At 34.1% G+C, this 13,805-nt stretch overlaps 1 protein-coding gene across 7 annotated transcripts in view; it reads left to right on the plus strand.

Annotated features, from left to right (window-relative positions):
* The window catches only part of GALNT13 (polypeptide N-acetylgalactosaminyltransferase 13), a 550,270-nt gene that overhangs the window by 310,698 nt on the left and 225,767 nt on the right, over positions 1-13,805 (plus strand). For 6 of the 7 annotated variants that reach the window (XM_059927894.1, XM_059927896.1, XM_059927892.1 and 3 more), the window contains 3 exons: positions 9,466-9,632; positions 10,254-10,461; positions 13,203-13,373. In XM_059927894.1, coding sequence (XP_059783877.1) covers positions 9,466-9,632; positions 10,254-10,461; positions 13,203-13,373 — 546 coding nt within the window. The remainder of the gene's footprint in view (positions 1-9,465; positions 9,633-10,253; positions 10,462-13,202; positions 13,374-13,805) is intronic. The other variant, XM_059927898.1, reaches the window with a different exon arrangement.

The following is a 13,805-nucleotide window of genomic DNA, read 5'->3' on the forward strand; positions in this document are numbered from 1 at the left end:
ATCGTCCTCCCAAGATTTACTCAGTTCCCTGGTAGACATTCTTTTGTGATTGCTTTTGTGACTGCTTTCTCGGTTCCTCACAGTGCAATCCAGATACTACACCTGGCTTCTTTCTTAAATGAGAGACATACTTATGTAATTACCAATGCAGTGCATTTATGAGTAGGGCAAATTTAATGGATAATAGGAAGGGAGGTGGGGTTGCATTATAACATTGTAGTCAAATATGAATTTTAGACATAACTCATCTTTACAACATCTTGCAGTTGTCACATCACTGAGGAAAGTCCACTGGCCACTTTAGCCTCTCATCATTTTACTTGCTCATCTCCTCTCCCTAGTCCCTTTTTACTTCTTTCTTTAGTCTTTCCCACCTCAAGTGCCCACCCCCCTGGAGCAAAGCAAAATTTCCCCTCACCTCATTCAAAGCAATTAATGTTTTCCTTTGTTTTCTGGGAATGCATACCTTCAGGCTCCCCAAGTACCTATTCTAAGAATTCTCCCTAACAAAGGCAGTTTCTTCTCTAAATGAGAAAGGGCCTTATCCTATCAGGAAAGAGGTTGAATAGCAGCTATTAAAGTCAGATTTCCAGGGTTTGAAACCCAGCTCTGTCACTTAGAAGCAAGTTACTTAACTGATCTGAACATTATGTTATTATCAAATGGGAGTAATTTAGACTATTATAAGCATTGTAATTATAATTATTATAAGAATAATTATTATATGATTATTATATAATAATTATTAATGATTATTATAAGAATATTATAAGGACTCCACAGAAGATCACCAGAATAACCACCACCTTAACAGACAGTTCTGATGAGTTCTAGTAGTCTTGGAAAGTGAGGCCACGTTAGAGATTTATCGAGATTGGGGATCTGGGTTTAAGTGGCTTAAGACTGGTCTTTTAATGCAGGAATTTTATTGAGCCTGGTCAGTGTGTGATGTAATAGTTTAGGATTGGTGGACATATTGAGGAAAAAGTCTTGAGGTCAACTGATAAGCAGTTTGTTTAGTTAAGATACACATTGTCCTGAGAAGACAACCAAGCAACATACTCTCCTTAAAAGGGGATTGTTTGAGCAATTAATTGTTTGAATAAATTTATTTTCTGGAAGTTCTTGAAGCATGCAGTGAAGCTATTTATGAGTTCATAGCCTTCTCTTAGTTCTGATATTTAACCTGTGAGGTTGCAGGAGATTTCAGTTCTCAGAGTCAAATGAGATGATACATAGAAAACATATAGTACAATGTCTGCTACGTAACTAAGAGTTCAGTAAATGTTCGCCACTTAGTACTAGCTTTTTTATTATGATGTTTCTTAAATCGGAGCTTGACTACAGGAGGAGATGGCCTAACCGTAGCTGAGGAATGCAGGATTTGATCATCAGACCGACCTATAGGGTGGGGATCTATTCCAGCTTTGGTAATAGGAGGGAACACAAGTTGATAGACTTAACTCATGGATATTCAAGAGCAGGCAAGAAACAGAGATCTCAGCAGAAACTGACCCTTTGAGATCTTCCAGCAGAAAATAATAAGCAGAGATTAAGGTGAGCAGGAAGATTTAATAGCAAGCAGCCACAGCCAGCAACAGAAATTTCAGATTACGGCAATAAATGATTTTTTTTTATTTATTTATTTATTTATTTATTTATTTATTTATTTATTTATTTAATCAGTCATCAATTTTATACACATCAGTGTATACATGTCAATCCCAATCGCCCAATTCAGCACACCACCACCCCCACCCCACCGCGGTTTTCCCCCCTTGGTGTCCATACGTTTGTTCTCTACATCTGTGTCTCAACTTCTGCCCGGCAAACCAGTTCATCAATAATAAATGATTTAAAAGAACTAAAAGGGAAAGAGGCAGGACCTTTATTCCACACTGCTACACTGGACAAAGAAGTAAACAGTTCTCAAGCCAGGATGGTCTAGACACCAGACCTGTTATTGAAAATGCATTGGAAGTAAGGAATAAAATGGTTGCTTGGCCACAGAAACTAAGAATAAAAGACAAGTTAATATAGCTATGGTCAGAATCCTATCAGCAGCAAGGCTGAGCCAAATAATTATAAGACCTTATCTCTAATATTTCATATAGTGTTTGATAATATAAGAATAGTATAATAATAAATTACATTCATATAATTCCTTAATAATTCCATTTGTTTCCTCAAAAGTCCTGTGATATAGATATGGCAAGCAGTTTTACTCCAGTTTAGGTGATGACAGAACTGAAACTTCAAGAGTTTGCTCATAGATCCTAATGGCAGAATGAGGAGATAAACATAGATTTTCCAGACACAGAGCCTCCTCCAGTATATCAAAATAGAATGATGTTACTTATGTTTGAGGGGAATGTGTTATAATAAAATGACTTGCAGACCAATTTTCTGATACTCCTCCCCTTTCCTATCCCTAGCTCATTTATTTGCCCTGGCTCTAGAAGCTTGAAAACCAAAACCAACTGAAAATATAAAAAGATGTAGAAAAACTGGTATTTCTACACCTCTAGTTCAGATTATAATAGTGTAGAACTATGGTTGGGGGACTTCCATGGTGGCACAGTGGTTAAGAATCCAGCTGCCAGTGCAGGGGACACGGGTTCGAGCCCTGGTCCAGTAAGATCCCACATGTCGCGGAGCAACTAAGCCCGTGCGCCACAACTACTGAGCCTGCGCTCTAGAGCCCGTGAGTCACAACTATTGAGCCCTCGTGCTCCACAACAAGAGAAGCCACCGCAATGAGGAAGCCTGCGCACCGCCATAAAGAGTATTCCCTGCTCACCGCAACTAGATAAAGCCCATGCACAACAACAAAGACCCAACACAGCCAAAATTTAATAAATAAATAAATAAATTGATTTTTAAAAACTACGATTAGGAAGTTAATCTGATAATTAGTACAATAGCCTGCCTCTTGGTGAAATTTTCATGCGTCAACCCCTTACTAAATATATTTTGTGACATGCAGAAGGCTAGGTTCTGGCGACAGAGATAAATAAGATTAACCTTCCCTCTTCTTTTTAAGAAGCCCCTGGTCTACTGGATTAGATGTATTTGTTGTGAAAGAGTATAATAAGTAAAAGGATTGAGGCATATATGAAGTACAAGGTTGGGGGAGGGGCTGAGTAGTCTTCTCCGGGATTAGGGAAGTAGAGAGAAAGAAATTCCCTGGCTCCCTCTTCCTCCTTTCTGCTGCACAGCGCTCTCCACCCAAGGTCCTCATGGCATATTTCAAAGAGAAACTGACAAGCAGGGGCGTCTTGGAAGAGCATCCTGCTCAATAACTCTCCTGCTCCGCCCACCCAAATACTTAGAAGAAAACAGAAGGAGCAAAGAGTAGATCTGATAGCAAATAGGCTAAGGATGAGTACAGGGTCTACCTGGATGTTAAAATAAAGGTGATTGGGACAGGTGAATAACAATTTGATTTTGTAAAAAAAGAAAAAAAAATTGAAATAGTCAAGTAATTATGACTTACAGGAACTTACTTTTGGAAGGTTTAACACAATGGAAGTACAAATCAACATACAGAAACCCATGCAAAAGTAAGTGCTTCATTTTACTGAGGCACCAAGCTTTCAATTATGAAAGAAACACTTTCCTGTTGCCCAAGTTTTCTTTGCAGGGGTGCATTGGAAAATGATGGAATTTCTCTCTGTGAATATAAATGTTAATGATGGGGAAACATGGAAACCACACATAATTCTGCGAGGTTCAATGCAATTCCCACAGCTCTTAAAAATAAGAAGTATATAGAGGACTTGTAAGTCTTTATTTTAAATCACTGTTATTACTCTTCTTTGTTTGAGGCAGTTAAAGGTATTCACTGAGCAGCAATCCAAAAAGGCATGCAAACTACAGTGTTGACAGCCTTTGTTTGGAGTCCAAAATGCACTGTGTCTAACTAAACCACTGTGTAATTATGGATCCTTTATGATTTCCCATTCTCATCTTACAGTCAGTTTTTCTTTGATATGGCATGTTGTGTTCAGTAGCTTATCTGAAATCATCAATATGGTTTTGAAAAGGATAAAATCAAATTGTAACAGTCTGTGTTCCCATAATGTGTGCATAGCCAAAGGAAAAGATGGTAAATAGGTACACTATCTCACTATTTCCATGTTCCAGACAGTGGAAAAATGATTCTACCCCCGAATTATCTCCAAAGAAGAGCAGTTGCATTTATTTCTCATATATTTACAAATTAACAGCTGATACACAGAAAACTGAATGAACATTAATATGTATCCAGATGACAGAAGAGATTGTAAATGAAGTAGAGACTTTCTGACTCCAGTACTTATAATTAAAGGAAATAGTGCCTTATTTTAGTTCATATAAACACAAAAAGAGATACTAACCTTATACATCCTATTTTAAAATGTTGATGTAAGCAAAAATAAGGTTTTACATACATATATATGTATGTATATCATATCAGTGTTTCTGTTAAATACATTTAGGTAACAGTTGTCAGCTTTGGCTGCACATTTAAATCCCCAGGAGAGATTTCTTTTTAATCCCATTACCCATGGCCATACCCCAGACCCCTAAATCAGAATCCCTGTGGCTGAAACCCACATATCAGTAATTTTTTTTCAAGCTCATGGGATGATTCCTATGTGCAACTAAGAATTAGAGCCAGAGATATATTATTACAGAATTAAAAGGAAATAAACTTTCATTTTCTTTCAACTATTATAGATTTAGAATGTCAAAATATAGTGCAAATATGAAATGCTGCTGTGATAAAGCTTATGATCTTATTGGAATACCAGATTTCAGGAGCTTAATTTGAGTATTGGGTATCAGATATTCCTTTCAAATTGATGAAAATTGCTGTTGCAGTCTGCCACTTTTACTCTCAAAGTTAATTACATATACATTGTGTTCCCACAATTATGTCAAATTTTCCAGTTCTATTTAGATGTTTACATAAAAGAGAAATAATGTCTTTGAAAGACAGGTTGCTAAGAGTATTTGATCTATATGTACCTAATTTCAATGAAAGCTGTCTTTCTATGCTTAGTTTTAATAAAATGATCCTAGGAGAATCTACTTCTCTTTTTGACTTAAAGATAAATATTTATAAAGATATAAATTATTTAAAAAAGCATAAAAATGCTTTTTTTCTAATTTTTCAGACACCAACAACATCATTTAAGACATCTAGCATATGATATGGAGCAGAAATCATTACTATTACTAATATTATTAAATAATAAATTATTTTATTAGTGGTATTATTTATTACTTTATTATGCAGAGTATTGAACTAGCTCTGTGACTTGAGACTTGTATTCTGTGAAACAGATATTTGAATTAGTCAACTTTGAAAGTCCTTTGCAATTCCACCTTTTGGAGATTCTGAGCTTTACTCTGCTGTGTAGACCAAGCAATGTCTACCACACATTTCAGAGTACATACTTTAATCTTATTATGAGAGATGTAAAAGCTGAGGTGAACAGTGGTGAAATTCTTCCTGTAATACCACAGAGAAGAAGTTTGTCATGTGTGAGGGTGAAGAGATTATTAGAGAAGTCCAAACTATCTATTTATTTTAAGTACTTACCTCCACCTACATCATATAGGTTCCTTGTTTTGTTTTGTTTGTTTTTAACTATTTCTGGAAAAATCAGCCAGTTAAAAAAACTCTGCCAGTTTAGATACTAAAGGCATTAAAAAAAAAAAAAGTGAAAAAATCAAACAACACTTTAGTACTTATCTGTGGCTAAAGAAAAAATTATTGTATTCACCTGTTTTAAGTGTACGCTTTATACCTTTTATATGTCTGAAATCAGGATGAGTTTTACAATTAATGATTAGTTACAAACATTGTCTACCAGCTGGCAGTTGTCATGTAGGCAATATTCCTTAAGCTTGTGTGAATGTGGTCATGGCCGTTTACATAGTCAAACTTCAACTAAGTTATGTGCACTATTTGTACTGTATGTGTAGAGTTTGTCATTCAACATTTCTTCAGAAAGATTACAATATGATTCAGTATTAGAACAAAAAGTTATTGTCTGAACAGAAAGGCAAGGAAACAGTGGCAAAAATTATATTTCATTTGATGAAGCCAATATTTATGGTTGGAGCAATGACTGCAATTTCATATTTTCTTGTTAATCAACAGCTGACTGATTTATAGAGCCTTGTTGCTTATCATGTCAACCCAGGACCAGCAGTGTCCACAACACCAGGCATCTTATTAGAAATTCAGAACCTTGGGCCCATCCCATATCTACTAAATCAGAATCTGAATTTTATCAAGATCCCAACATAATTCTTTTGCAGCTAAAAGTTTACAAAGCACAGCTTTATAGTACCACGGAGGAGACTCACAAGATGAAGTTGTTTTGTATTTTGTTACTGAGGTATGTGCTAAATGCATGCCTCTCATTTGTTAAGCAATACAACCTAAAGCTGGAGAAATCCCCTTAGAATAGATGAAAGAAACTTCAAAGCAACAAGAAACTCGTGTGACTGATTTATAAGCAAGCCTGAAAATATTGATAGGAATCTATGTCCAAATAAGTTTAAAAGCTTTTTCTATAGGCTTTACTTAGGTATTGAATAGAGCCTATTCAAGATAAGAAAGCATTATATTTTAGTTTATTTGACAACATTTTTCTAGTGGAACGTAAAATTTTTCCTAGTGAAACATTTTTCTTTCCTAGTGGAACATAAAATCATGATGTATCTAACCCTAGGTGAAACAATAGGTTTGATGTATTACAGGCAATAATTCAAGTTCAGTGTGTCACAAATCCATTAAAAACCATGAAAATAAAAACTCTTGTTCATACGTATCTATGCACTTAAGATAACTGGGTAAACTGACATAGAAAATGATTAATTTGTGTAACAAGAATTATCCTATGAATTATTTTATTATTATACAAAGTTTTCTTTGCTAAATAACAGTTTACATAGGAGGAAGAGGAAGAATTAATAACATATTAGCCACATTTTATTTTTATGCTACATTAAATAATGACATGGTGGAAGTTTTCTCTTAAGTAAGCAAAATAGCTACATTAATAGTAAATTAGTTCATTAGAACTTTGTCACATATTATGAATATAAAATTAACATTTGTGAGTGGACTTTTTTTAACCACAAAAATAAAGCATGCTGGAAATAGTTTAAGAAGCTGGATCCAAATGTCTGCTTTTATTTCGATATTTTAAATGATTTATCTAAGTTAATATCTCATGCATTTTTTCTTTATTAGCACTTAGTGTAACATGTGAGAGATTTAATTTAAAAGAAATGATTTGTATCCAAATGATACTAAGTAGACTTTATAGACTGTTATCCTTGGGTTAAACCAGTATTTGTTGACTGTTGGACAGATTTCAGCCTGCTTTTCCAGCTTTACTTCTTTATTGATGATAGTGATTATCTTTATGATACATTTTGTTCAGCATGCTGAAAGTGAAGGGGGTGTTTTGCTGAGACAGAAGAATGGAGGTTTGAGGAAAATCATGGCAAGAACCTTTCTGACTTACCAAGACAGCTTTCTTTCTTTCTTTTTTTTTTTTTTAAACATCTTTATTGAAGTATAATTGCCTTACAATGGTGTGTTAGCTTCTGCTTTATAACAAAGTGAATCAGTTATACATATACAATATGTTCCCATTTCTCTTCCCTCTTGCATCTCCCTCCCTCCCACCCTCCCCATCCCGCCCCTCTAGGTGGTCACAAAGCACCGAGCTGATCTCCCTGTGCTATGCAGCTGCTTCCCACTAGTTATCTATTTTACATTTGGTAGTGTATATATGCCAAGACAGCTTTCTAAGTTCATTTAGTGATGAACTGCCTGGAGGCACAAGTCAAATGATGGTGAAGCATATAGAAACCATTTGAATCTTGCTACCAGAATGGGAAGAGATGACTATGAATCAACCTACTTTTCACCCCCTACATTTTGATTTTTCTTATATACACAGTGTCCTATATAGTGTGTCTGCTTAATGAATGTTATTCAAATAAATATATGCTGAAAAAATGTTATGGTTAGACACATGCACATTCTTATCTTGCTATATTGCAGAGCACTTCACTGAGTAGGTGATATTTTACACTGTTTTAAAAGATGATTAAAATCTCAGCAGGCATGCAGTCAGTATTTGTTTTATTACATGCCTTTGATGCCCACACTTTAGTGGATTTTTTTTCACTCACCTGTGAAGGAGACTAATTTTAACGATGCTAGTTTTGTGTCATAGATTAGGTCATTTATTGGTGGGAGGGTGTATCTGGTTCATTTTACTTTATGGAATTATTTTAATTTTCTAGCTCTTTAGAATATTTTACAGGAAAAAATAACCTAAGGTGAATAAACGTCTATTCCTGTTCTGGATACCCAGTGACATTCTTTTTTTAATATTCTGTAATCACGGTGATTTAACATTACGTGACAGAAATGTCTAAATGTTGAAAGTTGATATGGGTGAGAGCCATCTGCATGTTAAATTTGGGGTGACCACCTAGAACATGCTGCATGTTATTTATCAAAATGTACCTTTTTCAATTGATGGCTTGAAAAGTAAAATCTGGAGTTCTTTTAACTTATAAGCAAAATTAAAAGTTTTTCTCAAAATATCAAGTTCTAAAAGTAATAACAATTATGATGTAACCTCTTACTAAATAGTGTGCTCCAGTGATCAGAAGCATCTGAATCACCTGGAAACTTTTTAAAAGCTGCATATTCTCAGGCTGCACCCCAGATCTTCTGAACCAGAATCTGCATTTTAACAAATCCCTAGGCAATTCCTCTGCACATTAAAGTTTGAGATGTTCTGGTAGCCTATACCCTTTCATAATCTCTGATTTTGATTGTATAGTACTCATTGAGAATCTGTAAAGTGTATCCTTGCCCCTAAATCTTTACCTCAAAGTAGACATGAATTATGGCATTCTCAAACAGAATAGAAAGCATACGTGACTAGATTTTAGAATAGAAAAAATCATTTCAGTTTTACAAGCTTCAAAACCCTGTGAACATATGCCTTTTTATGTTCTTAAGACTTTTTGAGTTAAACAATAATTCTTTTTCTAAACAAAGAAGACAGTTATATCTACTAAGTGAATTCATCTGTCCCTGTTGTACCTGGTCTTCTATTGATAGACTCAGAATGCTATTTTAGCTTTCTTAGACTTGTGTAAATCATGCCTCCTTGTTCCCTGGAGTTAATGTAAAATTAGTCAAAAATAAAATCAGTTAAAATAATATTAATAAGTATGCATATTTAATTTTCAAAGTGCCGAGTGATTACTCACAGCAAATATTAAAAGGAAAATAATTTTAGATAATCATAAAATGTTTCTGTAGTAAGGGGCTTTCAAGTCTAAAGTTGTGTCATAATGGATATTTTTATTACAATGATCAGAATGAAAAATGAACTTCTTAGCATGTCCCTCTTCTTTCCTCTCTTCCAGATGCAAGACAAAGGTCTACCCTGATGAACTTCCAAATACAAGTGTAGTCATTGTATTTCATAATGAAGCTTGGAGCACTCTCCTTAGAACTGTTTACAGTGTTATAAATCGTTCTCCACACTATCTACTCTCTGAGGTCATCTTGGTAGATGATGCCAGTGAAAGAGGTACAAATATTTTTTTTGTATATTTTTTTAATTAGAAAGCTTTACTGTGTTCAAAAAGATAAATGGGCAATGATCTGTATTTTCCTTGTAATTATACTAACTCTGTAACCACCTATCAAATTTTCGTTAATATACCAACTCCAGAAACAAGTAACTAATTCTTTGTTTATCTCATGATTGCATGGTTCTTACTAACCTAAGGAATCAGCCAAAATGACTTTCATAAGTGTTTCTTTTTTTTCCAAGCTCAGTTGATCTTATGACTGAGCATTTATATGACTTCATGGATATTTGTCTTTTTATTTTTTTTAGTGTAGGTAAAAGAAAAGTAACTTATAATTAAGGAGATTGCATTTGCCAATGTGGCCCAGTTTCTAAATTAGATTCTGGTATATTAACTTCCTAGTATATCCTTATCCTTGTCAGCCAAGTGACAGAGTCATAATGAACTGTATACTAATTCACTGATGAAATCTCTACATCTTTATTTTGTACAATGCAAAAAATGTTGATAGGAGTTTACCACCATTTCTGCGTGTTGAATTTCCATCTGGGTAGTAGTATCTCTTCTCTGTCTTAAAACAGTTTCAAAACTTTATAAATTCTTATTGCACATTACAGATTTTCTCAAGTTGACATTAGATAATTATGTGAAAAATTTAGAAGTGCCGGTAAAAATTATTAGAATGGAAGAGCGCTCTGGGTTAATACGTGCCCGCCTTCGAGGAGCAGCTGCTTCAAAAGGACAGGTCATAACTTTTCTCGATGCACACTGTGAATGCACGTTAGGATGGTTGGAGCCCTTGCTGGCAAGAATAAAGGAAGACAGGTAAGAATTATGTGTTATGTCTGTCTGGGTTTTGACTGAACCTGTTAGGACATTTTCAGCTGTCCATCAAAACTTTTCTTCCAAGTTGCTATTTTCAGAATGTTTATTTCCTAGCTTTTAAAAAAGTAGGCCCCCTACTCCGTATTTAATAAAGATCTTGGCTTATTTATGCTGAACCTGAATATTTGATTAAGAAATAGTCAAACAATTCAAATAGTAAAGATGTGCTGAATATTCATTTTATAGGTGACGGAAATCAGTCCAATCAAAAATAGTATCATATTTTATAAAATACATTTTCAAAGCACCTTTGTCTTCACCATCACCCTGTGAGGTAGGTAATAAAGGTATTCTTGTCTGTATTCAATAAGAGGGAGGAACAAATGAGTTAAATAACTTGTCCCAGTTATTGGAAGTGATGGGAACAACAGTTTAGTTCTTCCCACTCCCAGAACAGTCTTCCCTCTACTACGTCAGTGCCCTTATTCAAAGTCTAGTCCAAAGCCACCCTGAAGATCTTAAAAATAAACTCACACTCATGCACCCCACTGAAATGAAATCGGGATTTAAAGAAAAAAAAAGCATAGAAAGCACAGCTGTAAGAATGTTTAATTATTTAAATAATATTGTCCTTTTGTACAGACATATTATGAAACCTGAAAAGTTGAAGAATATAGAAATTAAGAACCCTCATAGTTAGCTGAAATTCTTTCTGATGATGACGGTATGAAGTGGGTTTTTTGCAGATACTCGTAAACATGGGTGGTAAATGAGTATCATTCCTAAGCGCCTAACGAAGACAGCTATGCTGATTGCTGTCTGATATAGTAACAAAGCATTGCATAACACCTTGCTTGCATAGTCATTTCACCTACAGTAGAAAGGTCTTTTTAGAATTGAAGTTTTTAATTAAGCTTCCAAGACAGGGGCTGCTTAGTGTGAGCTAGTGCAGCTGTATCACATAAATGGCAGGATTTGGTACTTGCCAGGAAGATGGATAGAAGTTGTCAGTAAAATGAACCATAGCAGTTGAAGAAATCAGTGGGAACCTTTTAGTCAACTGAGTCTAATATATGGCTAATAACATTTTTCCATTCTGTGTATTGTACAGTATGCACAGGAAGGTAAGGCTGGCAAAGTAAAATGAACTTAGAACATCTTAAATTCATTTCCTGGCAGCTTTTCATACATTATGCTGCTTTTTAAAACATGTGTTTCGTATTCAACTTCGTGAGTTTTTAATATAATGTTGTTTCACTATGGTCATGAATGGATCATTTATTTTTTCATCTAACAACATATTTAGGTTGTATTTGCATATAGTGAACTCTAATGCCTTGTCCTGCTTATATATTCTAAAGTTGCCATAACTAGATAATAAGGTCCTATTCAAGGTTATTAGATCTAATTTCATCTCTCTATAATTTAAATTATTAAATGTAATGAAGAAAGAGAGAAAGATATTGCTTTTATAAGGGCCAAAGTTACCAAGAAGCTTTTCCAAGGCTAAATTAAATCTATTAATTTCAGAGAACTCCACGTGTTGGCCAATTGTGTGGCATATAAGACCTAATAGAAAATGAGTGTTGGTGATGCTGGTGTTACAAAACCATAATAAATAATGGACAGCATGTCCTTGCTTTCCACATCTATGGGTGATTCAATTGTATGTTTACCTTCTATCTTATATGAAAAGGAAGCTCTACTCTTAGGAATTAGCTACAAACAAGGCACAGTTGTTTGAACATTTACTGTGGCGATGACAAAAGGTTGATCCCATAATAAAACATATAAGCCTGGAGTAGGGGAAGACTGGAGAAAGCACAGCATGGATTAAAAGAGTACCTAATGATCTCCCACAGTGAAAAGTTCCTTACCCTAAAAAGCCACCATCAAGAGTATCAAATCTGTATATGTATAACTGAATCACTTTGCTGTACAGCAGAAATTAACACATTGTAAATCAACTATATTTCAATAAAATTAAAAAAAAAACCAAATATCCTGGCTCTTCCTCTTACTTTAAGAAAAAATGGGTCATGAAACACCAGAAACTGAAGTTGCTTATCTTTTCCCATCTTAAAATATGTAGATTGTTAGTGTAAACTTGTTTTTTTTTAAATTTTAGTGTAAACTATAAGTCTAGGACAATTCACTCAGAAATTGTCATGACACTAATGTCATTCATAGGAAATATTTACTTATACTGATGATCATGATTTTTATCATTGCTTCTTGGATTTTCATTTGGTTGTTTTTCTATGAAGATTTTTCTCTGAACTATCTCTTTAAACTTACCTATCGCCTTTGAGAGTCAAACTACCAGATCTAATTTGCCATCATTCATTCTTCACTCCCTGCATGCTGTTGCTTTTCAGTGGTCTATAGCTAAAATGATGCATAATATCAAAGCAGCTCTACTAATCATGCTGTGAGTGGAGGTTTTATGAAAAATAGAACACGTTTATCCTGCTGAGTTAGTATTTAGAATGCATTTGAAAGTCAGTTTGAAGATCAATTAGTATATTTGATTAGATTATACATGATAGAATAAAAGTAGACTGAAGTAAGATGCAGTAAAAGGAAGTAATTTTACAGAGAAAAAGGATAACATGAAAATAAAGGAAAATTAAAGTCATAAAATAATTATATTTCAACATATCAGCTATATTAAGTTTAAAGAAGCTAAGGTAACATTTAAATTATTATTTATATATAAACTGATTTTAATTTTTCTGCAGGAAAACAGTTGTATGCCCCATCATTGATGTGATTAGTGATGATACCTTTGAATATATGGCTGGGTCAGACATGACTTATGGGGGTTTTAACTGGAAACTGAATTTCCGTTGGTATCCTGTTCCCCAAAGAGAAATGGATAGAAGGAAAGGAGACAGAACATTACCTGTTAGGTATGTAGAGCATATCTTCCAAAGCATAGCATGTGTATTCCTATAATAATTAAGGAATATTATCAATTTGTATGCTCATTTTTTAGACTTTTGAAGACATACTTTTTATTCATATGCATATATGTATTATCATGTTTTACATGATCATCTAAGAATCAATGACAATCTTAAATCTAATTTAAATTGCACAGACAAATTAAGTACTGGAAGAAGTGCCAATTTTTTCAAAATTGTGTATTCTTATATTCAAAATATATGTATTGTGAATTTTCTATGTGACAGGTATGTGTTAACCTTGATACTTCAGGTAAATGTAATATAATTTATAACAGAGGTATAACCAAAAATGTTTTAGTAAATATTTTAAATTTACCAACCTTAAAGAGCTATCTTCCCTATAGATACAAAAGAAAGATCCATTTGGAAAATTTT

This window comes from Balaenoptera ricei, chromosome 7, assembly GCF_028023285.1.
Source record: "Balaenoptera ricei isolate mBalRic1 chromosome 7, mBalRic1.hap2, whole genome shotgun sequence".
NCBI lineage: Eukaryota > Metazoa > Chordata > Mammalia > Artiodactyla > Balaenopteridae > Balaenoptera > Balaenoptera ricei.